Consider the following 12,816-nt stretch of genomic DNA (forward strand, 5'->3'; position numbering starts at 1 on the left):
CTTGATCAAGTTGTCGATAAATGTTTCTGTGCTAGAATTTCCAAGCTCCTGAGAATGTTTCGCCACAAGTTAACCTGGCTATAAAACTTCCATCACCCCATCAAACCTCCTTAAGCAAGACATTTAACCCCTAAAGAAAATGTGAAGAAATGTGTAGATATACATAGCCAATAAATTTAAATTATACTTTCTTTTGAGAAATTCGACCCAAAACCTTTGAAGAAATGTGAAGGATTGATGCCAGCAATGTCCATGAGTCCCCTGTAGGTACACATAAATCATCACCAACACAATGCTCCAGATTTATAGATGAAAACAGTTCCCCTAAACCCCACCACAGCATAACATTTCTTAAAAACATAAGTGCTGAGTTCATTTTGGAAAACTTTTTCAAAAATATAAGCAAATTTGTCACTTTTTTTTTTTAAGAATTAGATCACCCAAAGTGAACCTCCCAAAGGATCAATAAAGTTGTCTGTCTATCTATCTATCTATCTATTACCGACAAAAGACTTTCCAATGACGCAGCTGAAGATTTCATGAGTTGCAGCATTCACCAAGTATCCATTTTGAATTGAAAATAAATGGATCGGGAGGTGAGATGGTTTCCTGCTCGTTTTATTGTGAATTTTGACACAGTGACAACACATAATTTAAAAAAAAAAGGAAAAGAAAAAAAAAACACTCACAAAAAGAACAGGACACCTTCACACAGACAGACACCAAGGACACTTTGACAGCTATGAAGAAGAAATATAGGGTCATTCCACTCTAAATCGTATTGTCCGTTTGAGAGAAGTCGGCAGCTTTCTTTAAGTTTTTTCACCAGTGGCAGACAAACCTCAGGGACAATGCAGAGGAAACTCAAAGGTTTACAGATCACACATGTCAGACTGAAGTCACAGGTGTTGTGGGGATGAAGAATGGGGACTTTAAAAACATGATTAAATATAGGGAATCTTTAACACTGTTAGAACACGGTTTCACGTCACTGGTACTTGAATATGACTTACTGCTCCACTGGTGTTATGAGCACTACTGGAAATTCAAGTCTGTTACAGAGACAGTTGCAGTGATCTGCCACTAGATGGCGCTGTGAGGCTGCATTTTCAAAGAAAGCCCTCCCTCCTCCTCGCACAACAAACACATCTGGCTCACTCCTCTCCACCTCCTTATTTTATTCAGTTCCTCTGTCACCATTTCTCTTCCTCACCTCTACACCCTCCAACCATCCTCATCACTCCTCCTATCTCTGACTCTTCATCCCCATATCCTCTTCTTCATCCCTCCACCAGCCCCTCTCTCTGCTTCCATCCATCTTTATCTCTCCCCTCCCCTACCAACCCCCACAGCCGTCTCCTCAGCTTTGCTCTGTCCTCTACTGAGCGGCCACAGCTTGGGTTTTGCCTCCGGAGGTCAGCAGCTGCATCAGGCTTCCTGACGCCGGACGGTCCTCGCCGGTGGCCCAGCCGAAGAACGTTCTGCAGAAAAATGAAGACACGGGGAAAAAGTGTATTGAAGGATGTAGAGCCCACACACACCTCTATGAAACCATATTATATTTATAGACCGGGTTTATGATGTGCACGCTACACAAAATGATCTGATAAGGTAGATGTGTGGTTCTTCACACCCTCAAATCTGCTGAAAATATAGCAGAGACATATTCCAGAGACATTTTCCCCCCAATTTAATTGACAACACTGAACAGAAGAAGATGACCAAGATCAACAGTGTAGTCGACACTGATTTTTAACTGGTTGTTTTGCTACCACTATGTTTCCGTCCCTGCTGGATGTTTATCCCACGTGCAATAAGAATGGATTTATTCCAGCCAGATCAAGTGTCTACGTGGTTATTAGGATCTATTATTTTCCTGCTGAACAAATTATCAAAGGACTGATCACTAAAACTTCTCCGACATTACACTACTCTTAATTTTTTTCCTGCCACTGGTGAGATATGAATTCAAATTTTGAGTTTGTGTCTGTGTGTGCATCGCTGAAAAGCTTTAAAGAAACATTAGCATTTCTGCTGTCCATAATGTCTTTGACAGGATTAATTGGGACATGTGAAGAGTATTTTTGATCAGAGCTCATGGGCTGCTTTGTGCACATACATTATATGCTATTACCGTGCATGGATTTATGGTCAGACCAGAAACATCACCACAGCAATTTGTCCACGCAGGGATGTTCAATTATGAATCCAACTAGTCTAAATACAAGAATGGTGACTAAATATGTCATTGAGTAAGTTATTTTTATTTTTGTAATATTTTCAGGTGAATAAATAAAATTCTGATGGAGAGCAGGTGTTAAGCGCACCGTCTTTAGATGCTGGCCAGAAAGGTAGGCAAAGGATAACAAAATGGCAAACTTATTGCCTCCTCCTTTCATTTCCAGTCACCCAGAACGTTTCTATTTTTGTCCTCATCCGTTTCCTCAGGGATTATCAAAGTGGATCAAATTCCATCTAATCTCCACAGGCCTGACACACGCACACGGCGATAAACACCACAGATATCAACACAAACATCTGCCTAAACACATACAACATTTATCCAGATGTGCTCCAGTGCTCTAGTTATCTGGATGATTTTAAATGAATTTATAATTATTTTTCCACAAATACGTTTTTTAATTTTAGATTTAAGTTAAAGTAAGATTGGAAAATATAAAATATACACTTAAATATACTACACTGGGGTGTTTTGCATTTGAGTTATATAGTTGTTGGTACAAAAAGCTATCAGTAATATACTGTATGTTCTTGGCTCATGTCTCCTGTGTAAAACTGTGTGTCAGGTATTTTCAATGACTTTAATGTAATTTGATAGCTGAAAATGTTTCTGTGATCCAACATATCAAAGATACATGTGATGATTATGGTGTCGGCCCCTAAGAATCAAAGAGCTCCTTGGCCCAACGCTGAATGATCAGAAAGACACTCAGCTTCTCTGTCCACAGCATCCCTAAAAAGACAGAATCAGCCACATGAAGACATGTTTGAGTGTCAGCAGGGGGCCCGTTGTGATCAGAGACATGTACAAGAGCCACGCAGCAGCTGCACAATATCAGAGAATGAAAGACGTGTGATATTATTTCCTCACAAGAGTCTCTCTTGACGATGATCAAGGAGGAGCCACGTTTTCCTTGTCGCTGTCCAGCTTCATTCATCTTTTCAAACATTTGTTTAAACAACTGGTTCTACCTTCATGTTTCTATCCGTGCTTGTAACTCATCATGTCATCTGATGTTTATTCCACATGGGAGAAACATGCACAGAAAGAATGGATTTATTCCAAACAGAAAGAAATAATCAGATCAAGTGTGTACATGGTTATCAGAAGCTAATATTCATCTACTGAGTGGATTAACAAAGGTTTACACCACCCCTCTAGATCTGTGGTCACATGAAATAGATTTATTTGGACTAATGAATACTAGCGTTCATGTAAACACAGCAAATAAAAGCTAAAGCACCTAAGATTTGGGAAATAGAGACAGAACTAAATCTCAACTAGGGGCAGGTTAAAAGTGAGGGTTTAAAACAAAAATTGTTAATCAGAAAACTGAACCATGAACCATCTTTGATGCAAATATTTTAATCCATGATGGGAGAGATGTTTTTATGATGGAATATGGCAGCTTTCAAAGCAAACAACCAAATATTGATCTCTACTCTAATATAAAACCATTTGTGTTTCCAGAACTCTCTTCTGCCTATGAATAAGGAAGATGATCACATAAAATCATTATTGGCTCAGCACTCACTCTGCGATGTACTCCAGCGGCGTCCAGGAACCAAAATCTGCGTCAGGCATGAACTTCCTGTTCATCGCCGTATCCAGGGTAACGCTGCCAAATGAAGCAAGATGACAATCAGGGTGAGCAGCTGCATCTGAGCGGCGCTGGCAGACGGCAGCACCTCCACGCACATATCACACACTGTACACAAGTCTTTTTGAAAGCATGCTGAAACATCCTGATCTCCCGAACGTGCTGTAGTATTTCTGGTGGAATCATCATAAACATGATTATATTATTCTTTAGAAAATGTATAGATACGTGTGCGAGAGAAAGAGAGAGAGAGAACTTTTTAAGAAAAATAGAGGATTTCCAAAATAAGGACATTTTTAAATTAAAGAACAGCTACTGTTCAGTGATTGGGGTTTTAAAATAGTAACACAAGAGAGCTATATGAGCAGCACAGGAACTGTCAAGGGAAGAGGCACCATGATGTGAAAGTGAGATGCAATCTGGTGTTCAAAAAACAACTGGAAGTCAGCATCGGGGTGCCTCCATTTGATCTATTTTAAAACCCCTATTCAATTATCGTCTGCCATTTAGAGGAATACCCTCTGTTTTGTAAACGTCCACCATATATGATATGGCAGTAGGGGGGTTGGGTGCAACAGCAGAAATGCAAGTCACGGAGCTAATGCTAAACAGCTGTGACAGCATGCTGGAGAAACAGCCTCAGTCTGGCCTGTCGTTGGAGGAAAATCATCCAAAGAGAGTGCAGGACCAAGATACACCCCCTGAAAACCCATTTCTAGCTTCTCACAATGACAATGCAAAAATGGGCTTTAAAGTCAATAAAGCAAACACAGACTACTGCATGCAGCATTCAACTGAAGCTGATTGTGTGCATAAACAGAGATCTACTGGGTGTAAATGACTGCTCCTCATTCATATTCCCACAGCTTATCATCAACCTAGCACTTATCCAGCCAACATGACAAAGAGCGTGTGATACAGCTAATTTTGCAGCACAATAGTCTTCAGTCCTTTCACTAGTTGTTGGCGCATTTAAAGAAGCAGTGTGCAAGATTTCTTTGTTAAAGCAAATACACACCATATTTTTCAACGCGAAGCACTAAATGCAAATTTCACAGCGTACTGAACTGAGATCCTACATGTTTGTCCTGCTACGGCATTTGGATTTAATCAACACTCAGGGCAAAAAGCTGTGTTTGTTTCAGTCCATCAATCTGCCGCAGTTCTATTGGTTTCATTTTGTTGCTTTTTGCATTAAAAAGGTGTGCAGCATTTGAAGAAGGAGGCAAAGAAAGTCTGATGACACACACAAGAACGTAAGATCCAGTATTTTTGGAAGCTTAAATAATAAATAACTGGACTACCCCTTCAAAGTGTTTCATCTATTAAGTTATTCTACATCTTAACAACAAAGGGCATTGCTTGTTAGATTTTGTGTCAGGCCGTCAGCGAGCGTCTGTGGCCCGATTTCTGGCAGCGTGTCCCACACCTCTGTTGGCAGCTTTTCAACCACTTGGTGAAACGAGTCGGTCAGAGAGGCCACTTTTGATTGGCTGTTCAGCTTAACGAACAAGTACACAAGAAGGGACATGAAAGTGACAAAAGCAAACAAAACAGCGAAGCTATTTTTTTTGTTGTTTTACATCTTCATCTCATCTGAACAGTCAAATATACAAAATCTTCACAGCATGATCATCTAGAGTTAATATACTGTAGACCAAGTTGCATGATTCAGGAGAGGCAGCTCTGTGCTAAGGTTTGTAGCTCTTCCTAGCTTCCACGGCTTCCAGTTCATAGTATCTCTGCAGGTTTTCCAAAAGAGTTATTTCCATGCAGACACAGAATGCGGCAGCTGGCCGTAGTCTTTGTGGTGTGCAAAAGCAACTCTTTTGGCCCAGACACAGGTCACATGAGGCAATGTTACAGTCAACTTTTGGTGCGGGTGGGTCGGTTGGTTTGATTCGTCTTTACCTTAAACTTAAAAAAACATAATGTATTTCTCCAGTATTCTTAGTTGTTCTTATTACAATAATTTATGTGTCAGCCACACGCTCTTAGCAATAAGATTGATTTGGAAGTGGCCTAGATAACGATTTATTGGTGAAAAGAGTTTGGACTGGTGGTAACAGGTTGTCACATTTTTTGCTGTGACTTTGACTAGACTCTGGTTAGACAGTTCAATCTGAACTGCTCAGCTCTCAGCAAGTCATTACAGATTCAACATCTGATGCTCAAGAGATAGACTTTCAGTTGATTACACCTTTAAGGCATCCATCTGTCATTGGTGTACATATTACACACCTTAAACTGTGATATTAGGATTTAAAGTGCTCCCCTGGCACATTGGAAGTTATTAAGTCCGGGACTTGATGTGCATTTTGACCAAGTGTGTTAAGTACTCACGGTAGAATAGCAACAGCAGCAGCTCCGGTGGGCATCCCACTGTTTTTTGCTGCCAGGCTCTGACACAGCTGGTGGACGGCAGCCTTGGCCATTCCGTAGCCTATCATGCCTGGAGGGTGCAGATGGAATATTATTCAGTTTTCATTCGGAACACAGACCACATCAAATTCATCACACACTGTGCCCAGGACATTGATTTAGTGGAAGAAGGTCAAGTGGACTATGAATCTACAGAAGGGATATCCTGAGACTTTTAAAGCTGGAATAGTGGCAATGTAAAAATGCAGCCCTGCTCTTCACATGGTGGTACATGTTGATGAGAAGAGTTGGACAGGCAGGATCAAAAAGTTTGTGTGATTTTTTTTTTTTTGTGAATTTGAAGATGAAACAGTCTGGGCTAACTTCATAGACTGTTCTGAAACTTTAGCATCTGGAAACAATAAGTGCTTCTCCCCGCAACAACTTAATAGGCTTTCTAAAGAATGCCAAGCATCTGCTCACCCCCCTGAACCATCTTATGACAGGCTTACAAAGCACTGACCAATGGAAATGGGGGGCGGTGATATGACTTTTCTTTCTTTCTTTTTTTTCCTTCTTAAAGAGCAAAATCAGGACAAATTCCTAAGGAGTTGGTGGTACCACCCACTGATTGGTATATAACCAGAATAGCTAAGGTTTAGACATCCTGTACTATGCTCAAACTCGTCTAGAGTCCGTCAACAATTAAATCTAATTATTTAATTAAACACTCAAACTCTTGGAAACAAATTGGAAGTATTTTTACACGTTTCAAACAACGCTGTGCTTGTGTTGTGTTTTTCCCATTGCTCCCGTACGCATCTTTACCTCTTGTGGGACAAATACGTGGGACAAAAAAATAGATTTATTCCAACCACAGAGAAACAATCGGTTCAAGGGTTTACATGATTACTAGGAACTAATATTTTCTGTTAACTAATATTAACAGATTATCAGTGGTTTACACCACCCCTCTCAATCTGACTGAAGATCCTTCTGATCAGGCCAGTCTGATCGGACTGAGGTGGTTACATGAGGCATTGTAAGTTCTGACTGGGTTATTGTGATTATAAGAAATGTAAATGTAGCAGGTGCAAGCCTTTAAGCAGCACCATCCAACATGTTAATATGAAGAGATAGGCCTATCCATCATCAAGATTGGGTTTTATAAACCTTTTAAATTTAAAACTCGAGATTTATTTCATTGAGTTAAAAAAACAAAACAGAAATAATGTCTTATATAATTGCCATGTGATCTGCTCCTCTACAACAGCTTCAGTTGTTTCCAATTAAAAGTCAACTGTTTAAAAAAGAATTCATGAGCAAAAACTGACAATGCTTTGAAAATCTGATAACTGCGCTGTATCCGTTGATCACAGTTCCTAATGTTTTAGATTGATCCTTCACCTTGGTTGTTTATGTAGCAGTAAAGTTTGACAGCTAGGGCAAGTTGCTAAAGGGAGGCTGGTGAAATGGGAGCCATGTTATCAAGATGTTACAAATTATACTTCAGAGTCTCAGAGTCTGCCACTTTGACCACGAAACAAGTCTCTTCATAGCCCGTTCTGTTTAAGAGCCTGTCCTACTGACTTCTCACAGGCTAATCCTCATCTAGTGAAAGTCAAAACACAGCATAAACTGGTTTCTGCATGAACTTAAATGGGAAGCAAGTTGCTTTAAGTTGCATATCTTGGAGGATAATCACCAACAATGAAAAACTCACATGATTAAGCAGAGAGATCTCCCCCAACCCTAAAGCTTCTGGAGTTCAACCTCTATTTTAAATCCCAAATCTGGGAGGAAATTCACAAAAGAAAGACATTCATGTGATTTTCCAACCCTTTCATGATGTTTTCAGTTGCTTTGTAAGTTCCAGTCAAACCGTTTTAGTCATCCAGCGTTTGATCATTTTCTAAATTATCTTTCATTTTACCACTTTACCTGATGTGATCTGTGTTAGCGGATTCCAGCATTTAACAGCCTGTTCATTCACAAAACTCTGATGAACGACAACAAAGTCAGAACAATTAGTCATCCTAATCTGCTTTTCAGTTTCCTCTGCACACACGATCTAGATTTGGCTGATGCTCATTAACTTTCCTCTCAGTTTGTTTGATCAAAGCACTCAAAGAAAGGATGAGCGTGAGTGGCTCTCAAAGCTGTTTGTTATGCATCTTAACATTTGGTTCCTGGTATTGCCTCACATTTAATTAGAGTTTAAAGAGATAGATTTTTTTGTTGCAATCACAGAGCTCTATAAAAACACAGGGCGAAGAGAACAATAGCCATAAAGGTGCCTCTGTCCGTTTCAGGGGGTTATTGTGTGAGGAGCTATATCTGCTGAGTCATTCTCTTCCTAAGCCAGCAGACAATGAGCTTGTGAGCTCTGTGTGGACTGCTGAGCCAGGGCTTTGTGTTGCTGTTGAGTTGGATCACAGCCCATCACATGGCTGGCTTGGTTACAGAGGGGTTTGCTCATCACATGGCCACACACACCAAAGCCTCTCGAGATGAGGCTGATGATCTGGACTGGTCACATATTAATAAGGCAGCAACTAACAAACTAGAACAATTAAACCGATCTGAACTGTTTATATATTTTTATTATTATGAGCTGCGGCAACTTTTGAGGAAAAAATGCTGTGCTGTCTTCATGCTAATGTAATCTTTATAAACAGATATCTGAATATGAATGCAGAATGCTAAATCCTCATCTGATAAGGGACCAGTACAGAGACAGCTGCTAACGTGACTAGAGCATTTTCTTCAGCTGCAACTTCCCATTAAAATTATTTAAATGGACAAATAAAAGCTGACATTACGAAGCAGAGAATGCAAACAAAAATGTATCTACAAAACAACATGACATGTTTGTTATTTTTTGACAGCGAATCAGTTTGGATTATTGCAGGGAGTAATGGAACAGGAAGGAGCAGCCACAGTGAGCTGTTAGATGAAGAGCTGCAGGTAAGCAACACCTTTCACTGTGCAGCATAACATCAGATCATGGTTGCTCACACAAAGATGGAAAAAGAGTCCAACTATGGCCTAACTTCTTTATTAAACCAACAGCAGTTGTTTTACTGCCCTAAGAATTCTGTGACCTTGTTACCACCAACGACAGGTGGTGTCGAACCAACCAGAACTGAAATAGCTCTCACCATTAATTTTATTTTATATCGACGGCAATGATTATAAACAGCAATATGCATTTTAATGACATCTTTCTGATATATATATATGGGCACTGCATATGCAAATGTAATAATTTTCTTAAAATAAATATATATTATACTTATATTTCGTCACTAAACTAAGAGTCTTGTAGTACTTGTAGCCTAGATTGTGTATTAAGGATAATAAATGAATTAACTTGAGACAGATCTGAGTTCTACAATTCGTTCTTTTAATGTTTTTCATGGTCAGAATAACAATAAAGACTCTTTGAATTAATTTATGCTACTTGACATATCTTCTCTGGCTAGTTTCCTAATTTATCTGCTGCAGTGAATCTTATTTCTTTAAATATTTACCAGCTCTTCAAACGAGTCAGCGGGTCGGGGCTGAATCAATAGCTCAACCACACAGAGAGAGATGGGTTAGGTTCCTGATGGACAAACAGGTCGTTCTGGGAATCAAACCAATGACTTCTTGTTTGTGGAAAAGACTCTAACGACTGAGCACCACTGCAGCCTCACAGCTCATCAGCTTTTGTTTTCTTGCGTTGTTTCTTGGATCCATTTTATTGACACATTTCCCCCCTGCCTGTTGTGAGCCGGGCGAGCTTTTTCCCCGTGCCTGATCAGGATGTCAATTCCCTGCATGGCCAAAGCCTGTAACCATGACGTGACGCACAAGCGAAGCAGGTCATCAGGTCATTATGATGAGAACAGTAAACACAACAGCGGGCCTCACCTCCAGTGCCCGACTGGGCGGCTTTAGCTCCGGCCAAAGTCAACAGTCCGCCTGATTTTAGGTGCAGAGCGGCGAGGTGGCTGGAGATGGTTGAGGTCCACACACTCTGCTTCCACATCAAATCTGTATTTTTGTATAAGTCTGCAGGAAAAGACAGTATTACCATATATTATTGATAAAACAATGTCAGCCTTTCCATATGTTGGGAAATGTGCTAATTTGCGTTCTTGTCGAAAGCTACACTACTGAAAGAGCTGGATTGCAACTTTGAAACAGTACCAAAACCTTTCTACCAGCACCTCTACAACTGATAAATTGAGATATTTGTTTCATCTGTATAAAAGCCACAGTGTAAAAATAAGAAATCATCATTTTAAATGACAAGACAGGCTATTTCTTGGCTGACAACTTTCTGGAGTCTCACCTGGCCGGCTGACAACTGATCAGAGCCAAGAAATATGCTGGCAGATACGCTCACTTGGCAGTTTATTAAGTAAACCCAATGCAGACTAATTTATCAAACCTTCATCATGTTCAGATTTTTCCTATAAGTGTCTAAAATAAGTGTTGATTCGGATTTACTGTCATTTTGGAGGAAGCAGTTTGTGCTTCTGCACTCTACTGAATTATAGAGGTGTTTAAGTTATTGATTCCAAGGTAATAAACAAAATAACAGCAGCAGCAGATCTGTGAAAGGTTCCTGTGTTCTCTTCTAACTGTCCACCAGAAATGAAACCAGATGATTTAACAGAGTACATGCAACATAAATCCATTTAGTTTGACTTCAGGTTTAACCATGACTAGCAGCAGAAATGAAAATGACTAATGATTAACACAATACCAAAAAACGGATGAACTCTGACCTTTGGAACTGCAGTTTCCTCCTGCCCAGCCACCCGCCACACACAAGATGGCATCCACTTTGTGTTCCCCTAGCAACTGGGCCACATCTGCCGTCACCTGCACAAAACCAGAGATAACTGTTGACGCCTTTTCATAAAGCGACCGGGCTCGCGGACAAACTGAAAAGGTCTTTAAATGCCAATTACGTTTGAGGCTGCACGCCACCTGGACAATGTTAGTTCAGGTCTACAAACAAAAGAAGGATATTTAGAAACCATTCACAGCAGCTGTTGCTTTTTTTTAAACACACACACACACATACACACAAAGGGTGTTTTGTAACTTTGTGATTATTTTGGAGGATGTAGTTTGTGGTGCTGTACTGTTAAACAGTTTTGACATAAAGTCATAAGAGTTTCTGTTATTTAGCCATGCTCCCATGGCAAACAATGTGGATGTCAAAATAACAGAATCACAACACAATTCAATAGTGTTACAAACCACAGCCTCCAAAACGAAAACACAGTTAAATCAACAGCTCTCTCAGTTATTTTAATCAAATGCTGAATACCACATAACTTTCAAGAAGCTAAGATTTTGTTGTATTTCAATGTTTTCAATAATAATAATATAAAATGAAGAAAATGAAAATGAGATTTTTTTATGTTAATTAATCTTAAAATATTTATTTATTTATATTAAAACATTTATATTGTAGATTTCATAGACACTTACAGAGATTTTATTACAATAATTACAATTAAAATATTCAAAAATAAAATTTAATATTTTTTAAATATATGTATTACCTTTATAAACACATGACCTCAAGCTGCTACTAGACATAGACATTGCTGCCAAACAACATTTCGTTATAACTTGTGTGCAATGACAATGAAGTTCTTCTTACAAGTTAGACTTCAGTAAGCTAACTGCTCCTCAGTTTGACACCTGTAGCATCGTGCTGTCTGTCACCTGCAGCTCACCTGTCCTGCCTGCTCGGTGAAAGATTCACTCGACTTCACAATCACGTTTTCATTCGCCTCCTCGTTTGCAGCCATGTCGATGCTAGTGACCCACTGTTTCAGAAACAGTAACAAAAAAACAACAAAAAAACACCGTTAGCGTTTACAGTCTAGCAGCGTTAGCATCTACCGTTAGCCGCTGTCTCTCACCCATCCTTTGGTTTTGAAATGCTGGACACACTTTGAGCCCAGAGCGCCTTTCCCTCCGTACACGATCACCCGGTTAGAAGCCATGTTAACGCTCCGGTTCCTCCGTCAGCAGTGAGAGCTTTTGCTGAATTACACAGAGAGAGGAGACGGTAAACGGTGGGGGGCGTTTCTGTGCTGTGTGCAACAGGTTGACGGTCTTCTGTCTGAACCAGTTCCCTCGTTGGGATGTGTTCCCCCGAAAAACAGAGCGAGGGACGCGCGTTCTGTGGATCCGTGCGAAGCTCGCACCCCGGAAGTTGTAAGGAGAGCCCCGAAGCCCAAAATTATCGAATACGAGAAAAGCGATTCTTTGGTTGTGGATTATGAAAATGACACTGAATGAACTAAACCGACTTTCTATCAGTTCGATGAGTTGTTAAGACAGTCAGTGACTGAAATCATCAAATTTTCCATATTCCAATATTATTGTTTTAGTGTTAGTGAGTTTTATATATTATAATGTAAATTAATAGCAATGTTTTGATTTCAGGGGAATTATGGTCTTATTTTGCAAAAAATGAGATGCGATTTTACAACCTGAATATCTGATAAATAATATTCAAATAATATTCAACTGAAGTCACAATCACAACCTGTGTCATTAACTCACCTCATTTGTCAATGCACAAATGCTCCCCCTC

General features: G+C 39.8%; 1 protein-coding gene across 1 annotated transcript; it reads right to left on the minus strand.

Annotated features, from left to right (window-relative positions):
* Positions 1-602: 602 nt before the first annotated feature.
* qdpra (quinoid dihydropteridine reductase a) lies at positions 603-12,429 on the minus strand. Its single transcript, XM_084549610.1, has 7 exons — positions 12,137-12,429; positions 11,948-12,040; positions 10,982-11,078; positions 10,119-10,259; positions 6,186-6,294; positions 3,777-3,860; positions 603-1,481 (listed from the first exon to the last, which is right to left on the minus strand). The coding sequence occupies exons 1-7, from the start codon at positions 12,218-12,220 to the stop codon at positions 1,379-1,381; spliced, it is 711 nt and encodes a 236-aa protein (XP_084405736.1). The 5' UTR covers positions 12,221-12,429; the 3' UTR covers positions 603-1,378.
* Positions 12,430-12,816: the final 387 nt, after the last annotated feature.

The sequence above is a fragment of the Chelon labrosus genome (assembly GCF_963514085.1).
Source record: "Chelon labrosus genome assembly, chromosome: 8".
Classification (NCBI taxonomy): domain Eukaryota; kingdom Metazoa; phylum Chordata; class Actinopteri; order Mugiliformes; family Mugilidae; genus Chelon; species Chelon labrosus.

What these genes read in the sequence shown, in the direction of transcription:
- qdpra (XM_084549610.1), bottom strand. Translation starts at nt 12,220, where the DNA reads ATGGCTTCTAACCGGGTGATCGTGTACGGAGGGAAAGGCGCTCTGGGC. An exon ending in CGCCCAGTCGGGCACTGGAG is followed by an intron (nt 6,295 to 10,118) that starts GTGAGGCCCGCT and finishes TGCACCCTCCAG; the next exon opens with GCATGATAGGCTACGGAATG. An exon ending in CCGCTGGAGTACATCGCAGA is followed by an intron (nt 1,482 to 3,776) that starts GTGAGTGCTGAG and finishes ATTTTTCTGCAG; the next exon opens with AACGTTCTTCGGCTGGGCCA.